This window comes from Elgaria multicarinata, chromosome 5 (genome assembly GCF_023053635.1).
Source record: "Elgaria multicarinata webbii isolate HBS135686 ecotype San Diego chromosome 5, rElgMul1.1.pri, whole genome shotgun sequence".
Taxonomy (NCBI): Eukaryota; Metazoa; Chordata; class Lepidosauria; order Squamata; family Anguidae; genus Elgaria; species Elgaria multicarinata.
Window position 1 is genome coordinate 101,240,190 of NC_086175.1, and position 22,791 is coordinate 101,262,980.

Genomic DNA, 22,791 nt, shown 5'->3' on the forward strand with positions numbered 1-22,791 from the left:
TGTGGTTTATTTTAACCACTGTGGCTTACCATGTCATCTGGCACTCCAGCGTGGCTTAAGCACATTACCTACAGAATCATCTGCTGCTCTTGCCCAGCAGAGCTGCGATGACCATTCGCGACCATGTCCAAACCACTGCCCCCCTACTCGGCTCTAATCGTGACTGGGGTCAGGTCCTCCTTTTTTATGTCTTCTGTCCCGTTTTTGTGCAACGTAGTTCTGGGTGGAGTTTGGATTCTGGGACCCTCCCTTGACAATTTTAGGATTTGTTTTCATCTCCCAGTCCTGTTGTGTGCAAAAAGGGGCTTGAGGGAAATAACCAAAAAAGGGCACCTGACTCCAATTGCCATCGTCATCAGAGCCAGGAAGGGGGGGCTTGGAGGCAGACAAGACGGGTCTGCCACCAGGTCCCCTGGGAAGTGGGCTGGAGAACTGAGGGAGGGTTGAGGGGGGAAATAAGCTACGCACAGTAGCTTATTTGTCCGATCTTGTGATAGGGAACAGTGGTCTATTTTTAAAGTAAGCTACTGTGCATAGCTAATGAGCTACCATGGCTTAAAGTGACATAAAAACCCACCCAGTGATTTTCATTTTTCCCTATTGTCATCTACACATCCCAGGTGCCATCTTTCATAATTGGATTTGCCATTTAGGGACGAACAGACCCTGCCAAAGGGCTGTGGCATTATATGGTAAGGGTTTCAGTCAAGGACCCTATATTCATTGATATTTGAAAGAGAATTGCATGCTGCTTCCAAAGCCCCCTATAATCCAGGCTCCCGTCTATATGACAATATGATTGCTTCTCATTAAATATAAACCCAAATTTTCATTGATTCAGCTCTAGGTAAAGAGCATCACCCTGCAGCAGCAACAGCAATTTATTTCCTGAATTTTTTTATAGTGCAGTTATAAATGCGCACATGTGCATTATCGCATATGTGATGCTACGGAGTAGAGACAATGGAATCTATAAATTTTATATGCGGAGCTCCACAGATTCATATAACTGAGAAACTGGGAGCGGGGGTGGGGGGCGGGCAAGGAACAAGGCAGCAGAGAAAGATGCCCGTTCCCCCTCTTTGTTTTAATAAGCTTTCTCTGCGGAGCTCTGCAGAATCAGAATCTTTAAACTAAAAACGCCATGAAGGAATGAGGCAGCCGATTGGTGGGAAATCAGGAAATCGGCCAATTACATTGACCTACCCTCAAAGCCCCGCCCACATGTCAACATGCAATTTAACTCCCCCAACGACGCATAACAATAACGCGGTGCAAACTCCAACGTGATCTAAAAGTCGCGGTAAATCGTGAATGCGAATATGCGCATTATCGTGTTAAAAACCCGGTGCTACTGCGAATGGACGGCTGCGTCATGTGTCCTAAAACGCAAGTATGCGCATTTAGGTTGGGGTAAACAAGCCATATAGACAAGGTACAGTCTATCCAGGCCTGATTCCAAACTCGTGAACTTGTTACTCTTTCTCTCTTAACATCTGAACTATCTGGTCCCTCCTTCCTAGTTCAAGACATAACTGAAGCCTTAGTTGCTTTTAATGTTCATTGTTTTTAACTTTTGTAAACCGCCCAGAGTGCTTCGGCTATGGGGCGGTATATAAATGTAATAAATAAATAAACAAATTTTTAAACTTAATTAAAAGCCCATTAATAAAGAATGACTTATTCTTAAACACCTTAGTGTACTGCAGCTAAGCCAGCAACATGGAACCGGGTTGTAATCAAAGAAAAATAATTCTATCAAACCTTCTTCTTGATGGTCCATAGTCCCAGAAAACTTCTTCAGCTGCAATGTAGTATTTCCTTACGTTTCCTCTGTTGCCAGTGGTGCGTAGGTAGATTCCAGCTATAGCCTCTGGGCTACGCTTATTATGAGTGTCAAGTCGGGAATCCATGGTATATGGATCGTGATAGTATTGAACCTGATATTCAAAGGACCCACTGCTACTCTCTTCATCGTCTATCTTGTCATATTCTAACATATCTAAGTCATATTCTTTATAGTCCCCATTTTCAACTGGAAAACCTATTTTGACAGTTGCTTCATATGGGGTTTGTGCCAGAGTGTAATTTTGGTTGACTATAACGGAGAGTTGCGAATTGCTGAGCCGTCCCAGAGGCTTGGAGGTTCTTGGTGATAAAGAGGCATGTGGGGCTTTTTTCTTTCGTCGGGCCTTCAGGAAAGTTCCGGATGTACTGACAGTGCAGTTCTCATTTCTTTTTTCATGTTTGTGGCTCATTTCTGGTTGGCCTAACTCAAGATGGGAGTCACCTTTATGTGCCTTCTGCATTTCCTTACTAGGAAACATAGCATTTTCTAGATACATCGTGTCATTTATGGAGCTGTTCTGAAAGTTATTGTCAATATTCCTAGTGAGATCTGTTGGTGTTTCATAAGACTTCTTCTCAGAGACGGCATTCCATTCATAATCGGTCTTTTTAGGGGGACACTTCCGTCTTTGCTTTGGCAATTTTTTCAAACTCTTGACTGTCTTTGGAATGAGAGTAGAAATCAAGGTGTCTGACACACCATCCAAAGTCAAATTGCCATTCTGTTGAACTTTCAACAGCTGCAGTTCAGAAACTTGTAATGGTTCAGAACGGTTGTTTTCCACTGTTTCTCCCACAGCCAAAGTTAAATTAGATGAAAGCATGGGAGGTGGAGGATTTACTTCCTCTTCATACTCCTCATAATAATATGAAAAGTTATAAGTTTCCAAGTTCTCTAAGCTGGAAGCATTTTCTGTACTAGGAATGGCAAAAAATTTACTATCTGAAGTGGTGTTACCTAAAGCAGAAATATTTCTCTTTTGTTGTACATAATGCAGCAAGGCACGCATCTCTTTAAGGGCAAACAATATTGCCTCTGTCAGAACATGGTTTTCACTCTTTCCGTCCAAAGTATCATTTCCAGACGCACTTTTTTCTTGCTCCTCCATTGAAGAGGTTACTGAAGAGGTTACTGCAAAAGCGGCCTTGGTGTTATTCTCTCCATCAACCCATAATTCTTCTGTATCTTTTCTCTGGACTCCCCCATCCGTTCTCAAATGTTCAGCCCTGAGTGTTTGGGTATAATTATCTGAGATCGGATGAGCTCTCTTTTCACGGTGACTTTGTCCTTGATCAGATGACAAGGTGCTAACTGGCACAGGGATAGCTGAAAGCAAAATCTCTCTGGCCAAAGATGTGTAATTGGGACGAAGGGATTCAACTGCACTTGGGTAAGAAGTGGTACTATGAATTTCCAGCACTTTATCACTATGCAAAGAATCATTGTGATTTGTGAAAACAAGACGTGAGTTCACAGAGGCACCATCGTTACTCACAGAGTTGGAGCCAGAAGTATCGTCTTGTAGGGCAATAGCTGTCAAATTCACCTCTTCTTCCTGAGCAAGTGTCTCTTTAAAGGTTCGAAGTCCCAGCATTGCAGCCAGCATCTCTTGTTCTTTGTCAACTTCGCTCAGAGCTCCTCCGTCTTGACTTTCTGCTACTGTGCCGTTGTTATCTTTAGAGTCGTTCGCTGGCTCAGTTTCCTTAGGAGAAAAATGGACAACATCTGCAGCAACATCCTCTTCGCCAAAGTCATATGCTTCTTCTTCTTCTTCCTCTTCTTCTTCTTCTTCGTTGTAATCATTACATTTGGCATCTCTAAATCTAAGTCTCATGCCATAGCTCATCTCACGGGAGCCCCACAATGATAGAAGCCACATTCCTGCAAATGCAAAAAGAAACATGCATATTACACATGCTCCTTGTACAGATATAAATTTGAATCCAATGGTGACTTTGCACTATGGGCACCCAGTTTTTGCTTGTCCTACCTACCTACCTACCTACTCCAAGTCTCATACTTTTCCAGGGGGTCCTCAGGCCTGAAGGAGCAGCTTTTCGAGGATCCAAGAAACTTGGGCACCCCAACTTACATCAGCAAAAATACATTTCACTAGTAGAAAACCACCACTGGAGACAGCCCACAGTTTGCTTTTGCCTGATTTTTGGAGGCTGTTCACACAACACTCTAACCCATACTCAGTGGTTGAGTGTGGATTGTTTTTGAACCATGAGTTGTTTGCTAAACTGTGGATTAGCGTGTTGTCTGAACCCATGATATTTTCTGCAGGGTGGCTTGTTAACCATGCAGTCTTGCTTGCCCACCACCCTGACCAACCCAACAACAAGCCATGGGTTCTCGAGAAAAATAACCCTCCCTGCATGGTTAACAAGCCAGCCTGTGGAAAACATCCTTGTTTCAAGACAATACGTAAACCCAGCGTTCAACAACCGACACCTTGCAGGATAGATTGTAGGATACGTGAAAATGAACTACACCTGCAACACAGCATCCTGTGAAACAGCTTGGGTAATTATGGATAATTCCGGTCATGTAACCATTACAGGTGAGGGAAACAACCAATTGCCAATTGTTCAAACTCAGCCACTGAGTGCCCATAGTGTTGCATGAACCCAGTCAAGATGTCAATAATAACAGCTTTCCTCCCACAACAAATTACAGCTTTAGGCTGTGTTTGGGGGGGTGGGCAATTTTCATTAGAGACATGGTGTATCAGGAAGGCTAAACTCATTTCCCATGTGCCATGGTCCTGATCTTGATGGCTCCCTCTCCTGGTGGCTGCTATTTAAGAAAAACAAATACCATGACACATTAAATATGGGCACACATTTCACATTGATGTGCAGTTTTGCCCTAAATATCATAGCACGTCACAGCTCCTTTATACTCACTGCATTGACTCCCATTCCATTTCCAATTTAAAGTGCTGTTTTTGATCTTTAAAGACCTTCATGTCTTGAGGACATTGTATCTGAAGTCTCTCCACATGTACATATCCAAACCTTAAGCTATTCTTTGGAGGTCAAGAACATAGCAAGAGTCAAGATGGATCTGACCAGAGGTCCATCTAATTCGGCATTCTGTTCACACAGTGGTCTACCAGCTGCCCAATGGAAAACCTACAAACAGGACATGAGTGCATCAACACCCTCTGCTCAAATTCCCCAGCAACTGGTGTACATAGGCATACCACCTCTGATACTTACTGCCTCGGATACTGGAGGTAGCACTAGTCCTGATGATTACATCCTACCTCCAGGATCTGAGGCAGTAAGCCTGTGTGCACCAGTGGCTGAGGAACAAGGGTGGGGAGGGTGCTGTTGTACCATGTCCTGCTTTGTTGGTCCCGGATCAACAGCTGGTTGGCCACTGTGTGAACAGAGTGCTAGACTAGATGGACCCTTGGTCTGATCCAGCATCAGGGCACTTCTTATGTGGTTATGATACTGGAGGTAGCATATAGCCATCAGGACTAGCAACCATTGATAGCTTTATCCTCCATGAATTTGTCTAACCCTTTTTATAGCCATCCAAACTGGTGGCCTTCACTACATCTTGTGGTCCTTTCTCCAGATGCCCCCCACTGGGTGAGATGCAATGGGTAGCCATTAGAGAAAGAGTCTTTTTGGGGTTGACACCCCAGCTGTGGAATGCCCTTCTGGTGCCTAGCTTGGTGTCATGTCAGTGTCTTATAAATTTATGGGGGACCTATAAATCAAAGCACAAATAAATAATCAGTCATAAATCTGTCACTTACCGATATTATCCATAGTTACAGTGGCCGATTTACCATCCATGGGGAAAAGATTTAAAATATCTTGATGTTTTCCTCTGCTCAGGAAGGTGTGACCAGCAAGATATACAGGCACTATCTCATCCTGTGTGCCTACGCTGGAAAGATGCCACTCAACAACTTCAGACTGACAAAATCCTAGGATATGCTTTCTATCAGATGCAAAGCCATTGAGGGCTAAAATTAAAAAAATGCAATTCAAAATTACAATCAATATTACAAGGAGCATATCAGATCTGCTGACTACTAACACTATATGAGGAATGAAAGGGACTCCTCTTTGTACAAAGAGCAAGAGCTGTTCTACAAGTTGTGCACAATGACTGGGTTCATATATAGTACAATAACCCACACTCGACCAACTATTTTTGAACTGTTGTTGTTTGAACCATGTTATCTGAACCTTATGTGTTTTCTTGTTGTCTGAACCTTATGTGTTTTCTTCAGTGTGGTTTATTTTTCTCAAACAAGCCACTCCAAGAACCCATGATTTGTTGTTGGGATGTGAACTTGTGGGTTCTTTGTGGTTAACAAGCCATGGTTTGGTAGCACGACTGGGTTCAGACAACACAATAACCCAAGGTTCAACAACAACCCACACCCAATCCATACTCAACTACTAAGTGTAGGTTATCATGTTGTGTGAAGCCAATCAATGAGGTAGATGAATTCTGGAATTTATCACTTTAGACCAGTGGTTCTCAACCTTCCTAATGCCGCGACCCTTTAATACAGTTCCTCATGTTGTGGTGACCCCCAACCATAAAATTATTTTCGTTCTTCTCTACACGATCCATTGTCATGGGATGGTTTGCTAATGAAAATAATACATAACAATAGCTTTAATAATACAAAAGATGATACATGACATAGTTCAGTCAATACAGTTTCCTAAGACCATCGGAAATATGTGTTTTCCGATGGTCTTAAGCGACCCCTGTGAAAGGGTCATTCGACCCCCAAAGGGGTCCCGACCCACAGGTTGAGAACCGCTGCTTTAGACTGTATGGAGAGGTCATATTTTAATGCTGCTAGGAATAAAAAGCTCCCTGCATGTAATAAAATTTTCTTTCTGATGTGCTAATTTACCATATTGCCTCTTCATTAAATGGAAAATAGGAGCAAAATGTTTCCCAGTTTATCAAGTATCTCAGCCTAGAACTGCCCTTGGAGTTCAGGGGTGGGGGCACTGATTGCATGGTTCACTTAGGGCACCAATTGTTCCCACTTGAGAGTTATGGTGTTCAGGCCCCCATCTATATGTGTGTAGTTAGCAGGGAAAGGAAACACCACTGTGCAGGCACGGATTGAGAGACTAGCTCTGGTGCCGTTAAAAATGATTAAAATCTTTAATAGTTGTTATCTATTAAAGATTTTAATCATTTTTAACGGCACTAGAGCTAGTCTCTCAATCCGCGCCCCTATCTATATGACAACGGGATTGCTCCTCATTGAATATAAACCCAAATGTTCGTAGATTTGAATCTAAGCAAAGAGCATCACACTGCAGCAGTTATTAATGTGCACATACAAGGCTATGGAATGCTAAAGCTTTATGTGCGGAGCTCCGCAGATTCATATAGGAGGAAAACTGAGTGGGGAAAGGAACGAGGCAGCAGACGAGGATGCGAGCGAGGGACTGAACACATCTTCTCCCTCTTGCTGCCCATTCCCCCCTCTTTGTTTTAATTTTAAAAGCTGTATCTGCAGACCTCCGCAGATTCATATAATTCAACATGAAAATGGCAGGAAGGAACAAGGCAGCCAGAGGAGGACGCGATAGGTGGAAAGGCGGGAAATTGGCCAATCACTTTGTCCTGCCCTCAAAGTTACACCCACATTTCAAAATGTGATTTAACTACCCCAAGGATACATAACTATAATGCGGTGCAAACTCAAAGGCTGATCCAAAAGTCGCAGAAAATCACAACTACGAATATGCGAATTATTGCGTTAAAAACCCAGCACTGCAGCGAATGGGCGGCTGCGTCATGTGTCCTAAAACGCAAATCTATGCATTTAGGTCAGAGTAAAGAAGCTGTATAGGCATCCCCTAGGTTTATTTACAAATATACAGATGGAGAATAGGTGGAGGCAAATAACATAAGCACTCCTTTCTAGGGTAAAAGTCCTGCTGTCCCCACATCTTGGACCTGCCCCTTCCTTCAGCTGGAATGGCAGATGAGTCACCTTCCCAGTTGCCTCTCCCATTCAAAACCCGCAAGACAGTTCTCCCAAGTATTTTCTAGCTCACACCTCCATTAAGGAACCATCACCCAATCATTAACCTGCTATTTCCCAAAAGATGTGGCTGGAAGCAGGCCACCTCCATTAAAGAGCCATCACCTAGCTATTAACCTGCTATTTCCCTCACAAAATATGTGGGAACAGCAGGCCACTGACCTTCAAGGAATGTTGACCACTAATTTGGCCCCTTGACATTCTTTTGTCTAAATCACAGACTTGTTCAAAGCACTCTGCCAAAAGTAATCCAAAATAGAATGGTGCTAAATTTTACAACCCCAATGCAGCCTTCTCCAATCTCGGTCCCTACTGAGGTTTAGGGATACAACTCCCATCAGCCCCAGCCAGCAGGGACAATGTTTAGGAATGGTGGGAGTTGTAGTCTAAAACATCTAGAGGGATTCAGGATAGGGAAGGCTGGCCTAGCGTGTAGAGTTGTTTGAATTTGGCCAGATGTGCAGTGAACATCAAGCTTACAAATTATGAAAATAACATTATGTTCTTCCATATTTTTAAAAAATAAACATTACAGCTTTTTACTTAACACTAATGATGTTGGCGATGCATGCTTGGTGAAATGCTGATGCTATTTTTTACTCACTCTTTATGACATTGGAGTTGTAGAATTTAGGGTCATCTCTCTTAACAGTGGAGGGATTGCTGCAGTACTTCTTGATATTCTCCTCAAGGTACCAGCTCTTGTTTTCATCAAACACCGCAAAGACTGCGTGCTGCTCTTCATCAGCCTTGTTCTGCAAAACATCAAAGGCAAACCATGATTTCTGAGAGCATGGTAAGAAGCTCCTCTCTCCACTCTGTCATTTAAGCAAACAATCCCAAAGCTAGCCAATATCCTTCTGGATTGGCTGTCTGGATTGGGGACTGGGGCACTGTATTTCAGAGGGTCCATTCCCACTTTGACGGTTCATTCCAGGCAGCCGTTTTAAAGGGAAAATGTGGCTACTTTGCTGCCACCACCATACTAAATTCCAGTGGTCATTGCAGTGGCAATTCCAGCAGCAAGGGTGTGTGTGTGTGTGTGTGTGGCCCCCGATGAATTAAATTTCTCCTCTCCACATTCCACCCCCGCCCTCCAGTCCTAAGACTAACTCAGGTTTCTCTAGGGCTGCTATTTACTTTTTAAAAAAACAAAAAATCAGGCACATTAATTTCATTCACACAATTAACTTCATGTCCAGTTTGGCTCAAATATGCCTCTGGGAACCCCACAAGCAGGACTTGAGGACGAATAGCTTTCTTTTCCGCAGCAATTGGTAATACACAATGCAATACTATGCATGTTTACTCAGAAGTAAGTCTCACTGAGTCCAATGGGACTTTCTTTGAATAGGGTTGTAGCTGTCCTGAAAACAGCATATTAGTCACCATCTCTCTCATTCTCTCTCTCTCAGCCTGCAATATTTGACAGTACCTGTATCCCCTTGGTGTCGAGTGCCTTGGGTTTACACACCAGAAGTGGTCCAATTAGCCCTGAAGCGATATCCCTTGTTGTATCCACAGCACTGTGATAAAATCTGGTGACACACGAAGCATCTTTTGCTGTGGGAGCATCTGTGTCACGTACGGTCCACGTATATGTGTAGACTTCCCCTGGTTGGACCGCTGCACCCTTAGTGCTGTTCTCTACAGCAAGTATAAGTGGAACAAGAGCATAAACAAATGAAAGATGACCTTGATTATGCCACAAAAAGAAAATCACGGAATGAATCGAGACAGAAATAGTAATTAGTGACCAACCTTTGGAATCTGAAGGATAAACTGCTCCTTCTGCGTCCTTTGAAAGTGTAACTCCATGCGCATAAATACTGTAGGGTCTACTGGCCATATTTTTGAATACAATCTGTTTAAAATGCAGGTGGAGAAAATATGTGTTCAACGTAGCTATAATGCTAGTCTTTGTACAAGGTTTTCACCATCATCATCATCATCATCATCGTATTATTTCTATCCCACATAACATTCCATTTATTAAAAGTTACAGCCCAGCCATAACACTATGCAACATAATCATGAAAATATGACTAACAAAGAATTTCTAAACCTATGAGGGGAAAACGTAATATAAGTTGAGTTCAGATGCAGGACTATTAAACACCAAACAAGTATTACTATCAAGGTTGATAGAAGCATGCATTGGATTTAGCCAAATCCCAAAGTGAATCAGGCTGACTCAGACAGAAGCAGGAGATTTCTGAATCATAATGGGTTTCCTCCAGAGTGGACAGAATCTTAATCTGAACACTCCTGAGCCTGTGGGATTTGGAAGGACACAGACACAGACACTGACTGTCTGTTCAGACATCATGATAAGCCACAGTAGTTTATAAGAGCTCCGGCTATTGGGCAGTATAGAATTGGAATTATTTATTTATTTATTTATTTATTTATTACATTTCTATACCACCCAATAGCCGGAGCTCTCTGGGCGGCTTGTTGCATCGTCTACGAGTGGTTTTCCCCAACCATGGTGGCTTATTAAGCCAAAATGGTCTGCAGTGAGGTTTATTTAAACCATTATGGCTTACCATGTCATATGGCGTTCCACAGTGGCTTAAAGGGTAGTTTAAAGATCGCCTACAGAATCACTTGGCAAGAGCAGTCCAAACCACTGCTGCTGTTCTGCTCCAGCTGGCGGATCTCTTTTTCTGAGCTGTGCCTAGCAGCCAGGTACAGATAGCCAATGCGAAAAGCTCTAAACCACCCCCTGAAGTACCAAAAGAGCGCTACTGCAGAATCGCACTACTGCGATACAGTACAAAGCAAAAAATAAAGAGCAGCAGCATATAGCACCAATTGCCCTACATCCAAAGTGCGCAACTGCGAAGTAGTGAATGAGTGAAACAGCACGACTGTTGTTGATATCCAACGATAGTCAATAGGAGACATGAAGATTTCAACCCAAGTCAAAGTGGGGCAGCCTCCAAATTGTTCTGAGCTGAATCAGACTGTTTTCTGAATCGCGAATTGGGGTCTGAACTGGACCTTATGGTCTGTGCCCATCCCTAGTTTTCACAGTTGTTTCTGTAAAAGTGTTGCATGTAATTCATTTTGATCCCAGAGAGTGGAGCTCTTGTTACTTATTATCTGTATCAAAAGAACAAGTGGCAAAACCCCGGCCAGAGTTGGGTCAAGAGTACACTCTCCTGCCTAGAGCATTGGTTTGCCCTACTTATGTTTTTTCTTTTTTAAGCAGGGTTTTACGTTTTTGACATGACAGCTTCCATTTAAAGAATGTCACTAGGAAAATTTCTGGTTTAAAAACAATCGGTGGCAAGGAAGAAGGTATGTTAGCCCTAATTCAGCTGAAACATCCATGAAAATTTGCTTATGTGCACTGCTGTAACCACTATCGCCATTCAGTTATTGTGGACAATGTGACAACTCTCATGCAATCTTTTGTCACCAGTGTTTTTTTCTAGAAGTTGGAAAGCCAATTTTTTTCTCTCTTCTTGCCTTCCATTTTCCATTTTTCAACCTCAACAGACACACTATGGGTGAGAGCGTCTGAAGTGCTCTCGCCCATAAATGATGGACTGCACAGCCTGTTCAACCTCTGGTTCCTTTAGACCCCTTCTCCTCCCCCTCTATAGAATCAACCAGTACCATTATTCAGTAAGTCCTAAGACCCCATAGATGTTTGTCAGGCCACTCCCCACTTTCTTTTCTTTTAATTTGCAAACATATATAGTACTGCATACCTAAGAAGTCCTCTGAGTATTTAGAAAATGCTGCCTTATTTGTGGGTCACTCAGTTTCATTTCTTAACTCCCTGAGGTTCTAACTACGAGCGGATCTACACAGAGTCGTGAAGGCGTCCTGAAGGCGCTTGCATGCGCCTCCAGGGCGCCCCGAAACTCTTTGTGTAGATCCTGCCGTAGCCAGAAGAGGTGGAGGAGGAGGAGGAGGAGGAGGCCCGCATCGCCCCTCGCGGGGAAGGGGCGAAAAGTTCCTGGGCTCGGCGGCTTCGCTAGGGAGTCCTTGCCGCTGCCATCGCCCACCTCCCCGCCGGCCTCCTGCTGCCGGCGAAAGAGCCACCCGGGTCAGAGAGCTCAGCAGAAGAAGGCAGGGCGGCGGCTTGACTGTGCACCTTTAGGACAAAATAAATATTTGAGAGATGGGATACATAAATGAACAGAAGGCTTATATAGAAAGGGAAATAGCAACATAGAACTACACAGCAACCCTTGCCTAATTGCAACCAAACTAATTTAGCTGGAATTAGATCCCATTGAACTTAATGTGATGGGTTAGTCATGGCTAAATTAAGTCCCATCAATTTCAATGAGATGAATTGGTGGGGTTGGATCCAGCCTAAGATAAATACAAATTATTAGTAGTTTTGGATAACCAAAATGCATATATAAGTAGATGTCCAACTACGGTGGATGAAATCAGTAAAATAGGATTATTTATTATTATGACTCTCAGTACTTACTTTTATTTTATCCCTGACCTGAGCTCTGATAATAGGGCCCAGAATTCCATGTTCTTTGGGCCTAGTATCTTCTATGCGTTTGCTGAAGGTGGCGTCTTTATATTGCCGGAACACAGCCTTTTTATACTTCTTGCCAATGAGATTTGAAAAAATGTCCAGACACTGAGATTTATGGCTTCTTTAATATTGGAAAAAGAAAGAAAAATTATGCCTCAGAGAGATCTCCTTAGTAGCCTTTGTTTACACAAATCTACATAACACAATTGATTATATGTATTATAATAGTTCAAACACACACACCCCAAAAGGTACACATATGCTTCCTTTTTTGATATAGGTACAAAGCAAGGGCGTAAAACCGATGACCCTCCAGATGTTGTTGACCTAGAACTCCCACTGATCTTAACCAGTGCCCATGCTGTCTGGGGCTGATGGAATTGGAGTCCAATAACACCTGGAAGGCCATGGGTTCCCCATATCTGATATAGAGCAACAAAAGGGGTTCTCTATGTGTTCCAACATTTTTGTAGTGGAAGCTGATGGCTCTGATGCCAGTGGGGCGGTAAATCCATTCCGGGTTTTAGTCAGAACTCTAAAGGAGCTAGCCAGAATAGATTCACCACCCCACCGACATCAGAGCCCCCAACCCACCCACTGAATTGCAGCAACTTTTTGTGCCCTTGCTATAACTGATCCATGTGCGGGAATCTATTTTTTGCAAATGGATGATTCTCTAGATCAAGGAGAATCAGCACCAAAAAAAGTAATACTGGCATGAGATTCTTCCATATCAAATCACTCTTGCTTTGTGGGGGGACAACAGTGCAAGCCAGACCAGTGTTTCCCATCAGAATTGAAATTGGTGGGGCCTGAATTTTCAAGGGACTGGGGGGCCGGGAGGGGGAGCAATACCCTTTAGCCTTGGCAAATGTGGACACAGGCTGCTTGGCACCATAGTAAAAAAATATATGAAAGAACAGTTTCACAATTGTAATTATTTCAACAGCTAAATCGTGTGTTACTTAAACTTAGCTACATTTACATTTGTCTTGCTTTCTTGTTAATTTTGCACAACTCTGTTAACAAACTTCTCAAATACAGTGTGTTCATTTTAAGTCACTTTTCATGTATCCAGTCGTTCTGGTCCTTCAGTTAATATGCTTATTAGTTCATTCACATCATCCCATAGAACTGCAGCGTTCCAAGGCTTGGAAGCTGGTTCACTATACCCCCTCAATGAACACATTCCATAATCTTACTTATCAACATTGTCAACAATATCCTGGTCGTAATCCCAGGTGATTTCTTCTGCAGCAATGAAATAGTCCCAGTCCTTAATGAACCTCCATTGTCTAAAGGTTAATTTCATCGTTAAAGTGTCTGGTTTTCCACAGTCTTCTATGTTGAGGTAACCATGCATTCCCGCTGGTTTGAAAGACAGATGTGACAAGAACAATGATGAATGTTATTAGTTAAGAAATACAGTGGCCCAAGCGCTCTTCATGTTTCCTTTCAGCCAAGTCAGATTAAAATAAGGCCAGGCATTTTATATTTCTTATTTTTAAAGAGGCCTATGAAAAAAATGTAGGTTTATCTCCTTCCATAAAATATTCAAATTCTCCTCCGTTTTAGCCCACAGAAAGGAACCTATGAGCCATTCACCACTCTTAAAATGTAAATACTCAGCCATGTTAGCATATGTTGAGTTACACGACTGTGGTCTTTTGGTGTGGCAGAGCCTTCCAATGACCTTATTTTATGTCATGATTTACAACGCCACATTTCTTTTAGGTGGCTTAAATAAAGTCTTTGCAGAGGTCTGGTTTTATTTAATGCAGAATCTTCTTCTTCTTCTTCTTCTTATTATTATTATTATTATTCCGCCTTTTTCCTAGTACTAGGACTCAAGGTGGTTTATAAGATTAAAACATGTACAATTAAAACCTTACGTAATAACAAAAGTTAAAATAGTATTAAACCTAAAAATTTAAAAACTGTAACAGGTTAAAAGAGGGGGGTGGAATCTAATACATTAACACAGGTCCAGTATAGTTCCAAAAGGCTGCTGAAATAAAAAAGTTTTTGCTTGCCTCCGAAACTGTAGCACTGTAGCCAGCCTAGCCTCCCTGGGAAGGGAGTTCCAGAGCCTTGGAGCAGCCAAGGCTCTGCATTTCTGTAGAATATTTCTGTAGCATTCATGCATTTCTGTAGTATTCAAAAGACTTTCAAGTTTGTTCATTTTAGCAGTGGGTGTATTGGTAAGAAAGCTACTTGAGAGAGCCTATTTTTACAAATGGTAGTCCAACATCGCAAGTATAAAACCTCTAGTCCATGTATGCCATGCCTCACCCCTTCAATAAGCCCCACCTCTTCCATAAGCCCCACCCCTGCTAGGGGTTGGGTAGGAGGCAAGGAGAGGAATCCCCACCGTTGTCTCTAATCTCTGATTCCCTTGTACTATGTCGCTATACTAGGGTGATCATATGAAAAGGAGGATAGGGCTCCTGTATCTTTAACAGTTGTATTGAAAAGGAAATTTCAGCAGGTGTCATTTCAATATATGGGGAACCTGGGGAAATGTCCTCTTCATCGCAACAGTTAAAGCTGCAGATGCCCCGCCCCCTTTTAAATCTGGTCACTCTAGTATAGTTCCTGCACCTTTTAACTGTTGCGATGAAGAGGGAATTTCACCAGGTTCTCCATATCTACAAATGACACCTGCTGAAATTTCCTTTTCAATACAATTGTTAAAGATACAGGAGCCCTATCCTCCTTTTCATATGATCACCCTAGCTATGCACAGGCTTTCCCAGTCAAGACCTACATGGTCAGTTACAACTAAACAAAGCATTTTTAGCTGCTCAGTCTTATGGTTTTAATTAAATTTATGTACATTTTTATGTTATTAATAATTGGCATATTATTAATATTATTACTGCACTTTGAGCTACTGAAGGAAGTGGAAGATAACCTCTACTTTAATAAGTAAAAGCTACCATTCATAGTTAGAAGAAAAGGTCATCTCTAATATTCTCTTTTTTGTTCCCTATTACAGGCACATCCAAATCAAAATGGCCGCAAAGAATGAGTGTGTCCCTAACTCACAGCCTCACCTACTTATATTTGTCCTCAGGATTTAAAATTGGCCTCTGCCAATTAATCTACTAAAACTTTAATTGATTAAGCTAGTGACTATACTAATTAAGGAGTGTAGCCTTGATAATACAATTTGTACTTAACCAATGTGCTGAAAGTCCTTCATATCTTCCTCCCTGCACAAGTGACATACTCAAAAGTTTAAAAGAGGGGTGAGTCACACTGTGGTGACTGGAAATCACTGCACACATTGCTGTGGGTACGTCAGTTGTAGACAGGAACACACTGCCACTAAGGGCACAATCTTATGGAGATGGCCATAAGCCATCCTGATAGTTAGAGCAGTACGACAACGGAACCAATTACCTAGGGAGGTTGTGGGCTCTCCCACACTAGAGGCCTTCAAGAGGCAGCTGGACAACCATCTGTCAGGGATGGTTTAAGGTGGATTCCTGCATTGAGCAGGGGGTTGGATTCGATGGCCTTATAGGCCCCTTCCAACTCTATTCTATGATTCTATAAGCCTCGGACTCAAAGGCTTACAGCCATGCAATGAAGAGTGGGGGGGGAGTGGAGGAGGAACAGCTGAGGCAATAGTCACCTCCATGCTCCTCCCATTCTGCATTTCAGCTAGAACTGACTTTTAATAGTGTGCTCACTCAGAAGGTTTTTTTAAAAGTCCAAAACAGCAAACTGGAATGAAGTGCTCTGCAACCCGATGCTTACTTCTGAGGTCTTCTGTTTACTCAAGTAAGTCTCTCTCTGTTCAATGGGGTTTAACTCAAAGGTAAGCATGCATGGGATTTTACTATGACTTGGATGTAATTCCAGTTAAAATCAATGGGATTTACTCTTGAGTAAGGGAACAGCAGATCTCTATTTTATGTACTTGGAGATGCACAGCTTCGCATGATCAAAATAAAGGGAAATCAATCCTTCACAAATGCAAACAGATAGAATTTCACACTGGTGGACTTTCGCAGTGGTGGACTATCAGGAAAAGGGTTTAAGGGGGAATTTTAAAATTCCTAAAAACTCAAGGCATGAACAGATCTAATTCAAACTTGGGGTGGCTAAAGCCCTCCTTAAGAGCTATAACCATGCCACATTTGATCTCTTTATCTTTAAAAATTATGCAGATGTAAGCATTTTGGTTACCTTGGAGCAAAGGAGGGAACCTACCACCTTTACAAAAGAAATTAGTTAAAATGATTGTTCATCTGTCCACCCTTTGAAACAAGCAAAACAAAGGTTCGCTCCTCCTCCCCTGTAAACCTTTCCCAAGCCAAGGGGCAGCAACAGTCTTGGCTCATGCGCCTCCCTTCTTTGGAGTTTGTTTAATATTAACTAAGGGGAAAGCATAATGTGTTGTTTTACCATAATTGTGCAGTTTCAGGCTGCTGTACTATTGTATTTGGCAGAAATAAAGAATTTTTTAAAAATAAACAATTAACTGCAGGGGAAAGGAGAACATAGAGGGTGGGGCGGGAGATTTCGCCAGCATAGTAGTGCGCATCAGATGAAAAGATACATGAGCTGAAAGAGCCAACAATGCACAGACATGAAAGTGCCCGAAACTGCGGATGAAAAAAGTAGGTGTGATGGAGCTCTGTGACTTCAAACTGACAGCCAGCATGGTTCTCTCCACAGCAGCTGTGAGAGAGAGAGAGGGCGAGGAGATCAGACTCTTGGGTCCGAGGTCAGAGCGTTGACTCTGATCTCGGATCTAAGAAGCCAAACTCTCCTATGCCCCCACCCCCAGACACTGTCTAGGGGCCAAAGGATTGCTCTTCCCCTCACATAAAATGTGATTGTAGTTGCAGGTTTCTTATTGCTCTGCCATCACTTAGCAATAAAACCATCATTCCAATCCTAGCTAGATTCTTTTCCTAGCCCTTGACCCCAGCACTCCCACAGCCAAGATGGTTTTGAGAATTCTGTATGCCCTCCATACAAGAGAAGGAACGAAACGCTGCACTTGCATAACTGCTGGCTTCATAAAGATATCCTTGCCTTGCAGATGCTTTGTAATGAGCGATGATATTAGCCACCTTCCCGTCATGCTCACAGACATGTTTGCTGTCGCAGATGCGCCTGCAACAAGGCTGACAGTTGACACTTTGTAGCGGTCTTGCTCCAAGGTCTGTCCATTGAAATGGATGGAGAAGATCTCAGGCATGGAAGACATCCCTATCAAATGCCAACTAATGCGATCGTAACAGCAGGCCTGTACATCTGAAACCAAAAGGACAGTCATTCGATCTGCCACAAAAAAACCCCACCGTGATGGCAGTCAAGGCGAGCAATTCAGGAAAAGCTCATGCGGTACCTGGAAGCGTCCCATTAGCATAACCATTAATCGTGTACATGAGGGAGGTCCCTTTTCCCCAGCTTTTGCTTTCATCCAGCACAGCAAACATCAGCACATATTCCCTGTCAAATAGTTTCTGTGTCCCATTTTCATGCAAGCTACCTAGAAAGAAAATAAAAGAGGGGTAGGGAGAAAACCCAGGCTGTCAAAGACATTGGCTGAAATAAATAAATTATATTGTCAAATAAGGCATAAATCAGAGTGCAGGCCAAATCCAGCCCCTTTGGGGTTTCCCAGATGGCCACACCTACTTCACACACTTGTGTGTAGTTTTCTCTCCATTCTAAGAGGTTCCAGTAATGCCTCTCCTAAGGCTTATTGACTGACAGTAAGAGCTTTGAGTTAAAATATGCTGGTCTTTTTTGTATTTTGGCCCTGACCATTTCCTTTAGCCCCTCCTACCACTGGAATGTCCCCCCCTTAAGTTTCTCCAAAATGTAATTCCGCCCTAAAGGGTAAAGAGGTTCCCCACCCGTCATAGATAATAAAGAATTTTAGTAAGTGCTTGAACTGGATAATGTCTTTTAGATATTCCATGTCCAGTATTTTCCTTTAAAGTTTTTGTTATATTAATTTCCTGCCTTCTTCTAAGGAGTTAAAAATGGGACACATGAGAAATTCCTATCCTGATCCTGCCTAGATCTGCTTTCTTTTACAAATGGTGCTAAATCAGATAACTTCAGAAATTTTCTTTAACTAATTTTGAAGTACCCTTATAAATAGTTGTTTTATTGTCTTATGAATTGTTGTAAACTGCCCAGACAGCTTCAGCCACTGGGCTGTATAGAAATGAGAGGAGGAGGAGGAGGAGGAAGGAGAAGAAGGAGAAGAAGGAGAAGAAGAAGAAGAAGAAGAAGAAGAAGAAGAAGAAGAAGAAGAAGAAGAAGAAGAAGAAGAAGAAGAAGAAGAAGCCTATGAAAAACATCAGAGGTATATTACACCATTGCTCTTATCAACAAAAAGTATGGTGTTTACTGTAAGATGGTGATAATTTTAAAAAACATTTTAAAAAATAAACTTACCAACAAATCAACTATTTCTGCACTGCCTAATCTGCAAATGTAAAAGCACAGATGGAAGAGGGCTCAATCTATACTCCCTATTGCAGAGGCCCTGTCCCCCAACCCTAGATGTAGAGGAGCTAGCTGTATTATTGCTATTCTGAATTAGTTGATTTCATTAAATGTTACACTGGGGCAGCAAGAAAATATGCAAGGATCAAGCAGAACTTTGAAACATAACTGTCCTTTACCATCTTTTCTAAATGAGGCTTTACACCAGCACATGTGCTTTTGGGGGGGGCGGGGTTCTTTCTCTGCCTTTCTATATGTTCCATTACGCAACCACTAGATGGCACTGTGCTATAGCAGAAGCACTCTCCCCTCTCAAAGTGCAGATAAATTCTCCCCAATCATTTCTAATAGGGAAGGCTCAAATTCGAAAATGTGAGATAAGCTTCTGAATTAGAGTCTGATGCCTAGACTGAGAGCCCAGTGGCAGACCACTGTGTCATGGCCTGCCAAACAGGCCGGAGCTGTGGTTGGTAAAAAATTAACAAATAAAAATATATGTATGATTGGAGGGCTAGCACATTATATCCCCATAGTGACTTATGTTTATACACCTTGCAGTTCTTTCAACTTAAGCTTTTTATTACCTTCTTTACATATCAGCAAGGCACCAATAAGGCCAGAATTAAAGTCTGCCACCATGTTTACTTGTGAGTAGTAGGCATACGTGAGACAGGGGGGATCGGCTGCTTTAGGTCCAATTGCTGCAGTCACCTCCCACACATATGTGTGCATCTGGCCCGGAGGCACAGCACTGACCAGTCCTTCTGTAAGTGATGCCTTGTCAAAATAGGAAGAACCTTCAGTGACAGAGGAGAAAAGAAACAGCGAGGATTTATCATTTCATTAATAAATAAAGTCCTCAGACCAGTGATGCCCTTATAAAATAAATAATACATCAATGTACATACACAAGCACAGCATGAGCTTACAGCTCTGTTCACACAGTTACCCACCCACCCCACCATGGGATGCAGGCATGAATTTTCTTTCTCCCTGCTTTTGCTCATACGTATGTTAAGAAGAGAACAAATAAATGTATTCATTCGCCTTATACAGCCCTGCTCTCTTTTTTTCTATTCAGAGGTTATACATGCACACTATCCGGATGACAGGCACATAAGCCCAAATAGTCCTACAGAAGTATTTACTATAGTTGGGTGAACTAAAACCTGCTGATGGTTTGAGATTGTTTTCCTCCTCTACCATAAGCTTACAGGATGCTTATTAGAATGACTGTTCTTTTGCTGAAGTTACTTACAAGAGCCAAAGGCAATTTGCTTTTGCTCCTCAGAATGGCATACCATCTTAGGTCACACCAGTTTTACTTCAGCAGAATCAATCTGATTTAAATGCAGCCACTGAAATACTAATAGCATAATGCCACACGGCTTACCTGGAGTCTCAGATGCTCTGCATCGATCCATTGGCCTCTTCCCATTTAAACAGCAAGTTGTGTTGATCACTGCACTAATGTAGACAGATGGAACAATCCCCACGGAGGAGAACACAGCACAAAGCCCAAGCAAAATATATTCCTGAGGTACCTCTTTACAAGGCGTTTTCCCCGGGCTGGATTCTCAGTGGCAGCAGGTCATCTATATAACGCAACCGCCATCACGAAGCCATGCAGGGGCAAACCCCCAAAGCTCCACTTTAAAAAAAGTCGGTCACTTAGCCCAACTTTTTTTGCTTGAGGCAAGGTGATGGCAGCTCCGTAGCTGCTGCAGAGGTGTGCCACAGCCGATGGCGACCCCTGATTGGCCGCCATAGGCTGGACAGGGAAAGGGGTGGAACAGCGAGCCAAATGATCGCTGGACCACCTCCGCTGCTCTGCGGACCAACATTTAAATAAATAAATAAATAAATGGGGGTGGATGTGCAGAGCACCCCATTCCTCCCCATTGTTTCCCCCATTTATCTGTAAATGCGAAGCTTCGCATTTACAGATTAAAAAACTAAAAAACAAAAAAGGCTCCCCCCTGAGCGCCCATGCAATGTCCCACAGCGCACACAGGCTTGGGTGCACAGGTAGGGGAGGGGGACGGCAGTGGCTCCTTCACATAAAACCTACACGTGCGCTCCTTCCCATGCAGATAATGGGAATGGGTGCCAATGGGGGAGTTCAAGGCCTCGGGGCATAGACCCAATGCCGTCAAGACACGGTCCTGGTTTTGAGAAGTACACGCTCTCTGCACTTGCAGTTTACCATCAAGTATATCCAGTTTAAATTTTACTTTTAAGACCCCATATTTAGATCAGGTCAAAGCCCACAAATGGGACTTTGGCTGACTGTCCCTGGTGGTTGATGAAGCTGGGATTGGAACCCATTTCGGAGACGTTTGGACAGAAGTAGCTGCCCACCCCCATGTCCCCCATGCAACATTTTATAGGGTGGGGAAAATAAGTAGGGCTGTGCACTGTTTTGGTTCCAGATCAGATCCCAAATTGAAGCAAGTTGGATCGATCGTGTCTGAAGTGCTTTGGAGAGCTTCAGCCCAATCCGGGGCAATGGCAACCTGGTGTCCCCCACCTACTGAGCCACATGGCTGGCCGGGACACCTCATCCATTCACTCGTGCCCGGCAACTGTCTGTCCTCCCTGAGAGCCACCATCTGTAATGAAGATGGGGGCTTTCTATTGTCATAAATCTAATGTTGGAAACTACGGCATCTGTAAAGGGCCCTTTCCACCTTGGTGAGCATCCAGGAAACCACAACATCCAACCTGCTTTGGATGTCCATATCTCACTTTGGATCCAGATCTGAAGTAGGTCAGGGCCGGTGCCAGACTATTTTGTGCCCTAGGCAGGTGAGCGGCTTCCAGCTGGGCGCACCATTCCGAAGCCACCCCCCGCCCCAGCGTCCTGATTTCAAAGCCAGCGCCCGGCCGGAAGCCGCTCCTGGCTTCAAAGCCAGGACACTGGGCTTGGGGGGCAGGGGGCGGCTTCGGAATGGCGCGCCCGGAAACCGCCCTCTCAGAGCCGCTGTGGGAGAGCGGCTTCTGGGTGCGCTGTTCGGCGCCCCCTTACTTTGGCGCTCTAGACCGCCGCCTGAGCTGCCTCTATGGCAGCACCGGCCCTGAGTCCGGGTCTGGATTGGGCCAAGGCAGTTCGGGGCCAATTCAGAAACTACAAATTGGCCTCCGAAGTGGGTTGGGATGGCGGTGCACAGCCGTAGAAACAAGCGATACTCATGCATACATATAATTCCCTTATCATCATACCAAGGATCCTTGTCTAATATTACAGATTGTTAAAAGCTTTTCTATGCCTCCTGCTGTTGTATTAATTTAAACAGTCTATCCTACAGCACCCTCCCAGCAACTAAGATGGACAGCTATCTATTACAAAGCTTTTCTAAACGAGGTTGTTAATCGCTGTATCTACTTTCGGTTTTGTCGCAGGACTGAGATCTGAGTTCCACACCAAGCGCTTTTCCTTTCCTGATTTGCCACTATATAACGTCTAGGTGGAGCTGTGCTATAGGGGAATAATGCAAATACACAAGTAGAAACAGCGCTTTCAGAAACAATGACATATTTTCCCCACTGTAAAAAGGGGAAAAGGGAAGTGCTCAAAACATAAACAAAAACCCAGAAGCAAAACTGGAGGATCATGATGTCACCTTTACTCCTAAGCAACCCACGAGTAAAGAATCATGACTGCATAATAAATGCCTCGCATAGAAACACTCACAGTTTTATTTATTTTTAAAACCCTTAACAATATTTAACATAATATTTTAAATCTTAAAGTGGATCTGGTTGCATTTAATGATAGAACAGCAGCAGCAGCAGCAACAACAACATATTCAGCAGTTTTTATCATGCGGTTGAAATGGCCCCCAAAAAACAAAATAGGAACAGATGCCTGAAATCTAGGAATTTTCC

At 43.1% G+C, this 22,791-nt stretch overlaps 1 protein-coding gene across 1 annotated transcript in view; it reads right to left on the bottom strand.

Moving 5' to 3' along the window:
• The window catches only part of F5 (coagulation factor V), a 54,527-nt gene that overhangs the window by 15,608 nt on the left and 16,128 nt on the right, over nucleotides 1-22,791 (bottom strand). Inside the window, exons 4-13 of the mRNA XM_063126917.1 lie at nucleotides 19,488-19,700; nucleotides 17,789-17,932; nucleotides 17,473-17,694; nucleotides 13,623-13,788; nucleotides 12,364-12,541; nucleotides 9,666-9,768; nucleotides 9,340-9,551; nucleotides 8,509-8,659; nucleotides 5,628-5,840; nucleotides 1,765-3,730 (exon numbers count right to left, since the gene is read on the bottom strand). Of these exons, the coding sequence (XP_062982987.1) occupies nucleotides 1,765-3,730; nucleotides 5,628-5,840; nucleotides 8,509-8,659; nucleotides 9,340-9,551; nucleotides 9,666-9,768; nucleotides 12,364-12,541; nucleotides 13,623-13,788; nucleotides 17,473-17,694; nucleotides 17,789-17,932; nucleotides 19,488-19,700 (3,568 nt within the window). The remainder of the gene's footprint in view (nucleotides 1-1,764; nucleotides 3,731-5,627; nucleotides 5,841-8,508; nucleotides 8,660-9,339; nucleotides 9,552-9,665; nucleotides 9,769-12,363; nucleotides 12,542-13,622; nucleotides 13,789-17,472; nucleotides 17,695-17,788; nucleotides 17,933-19,487; nucleotides 19,701-22,791) is intronic.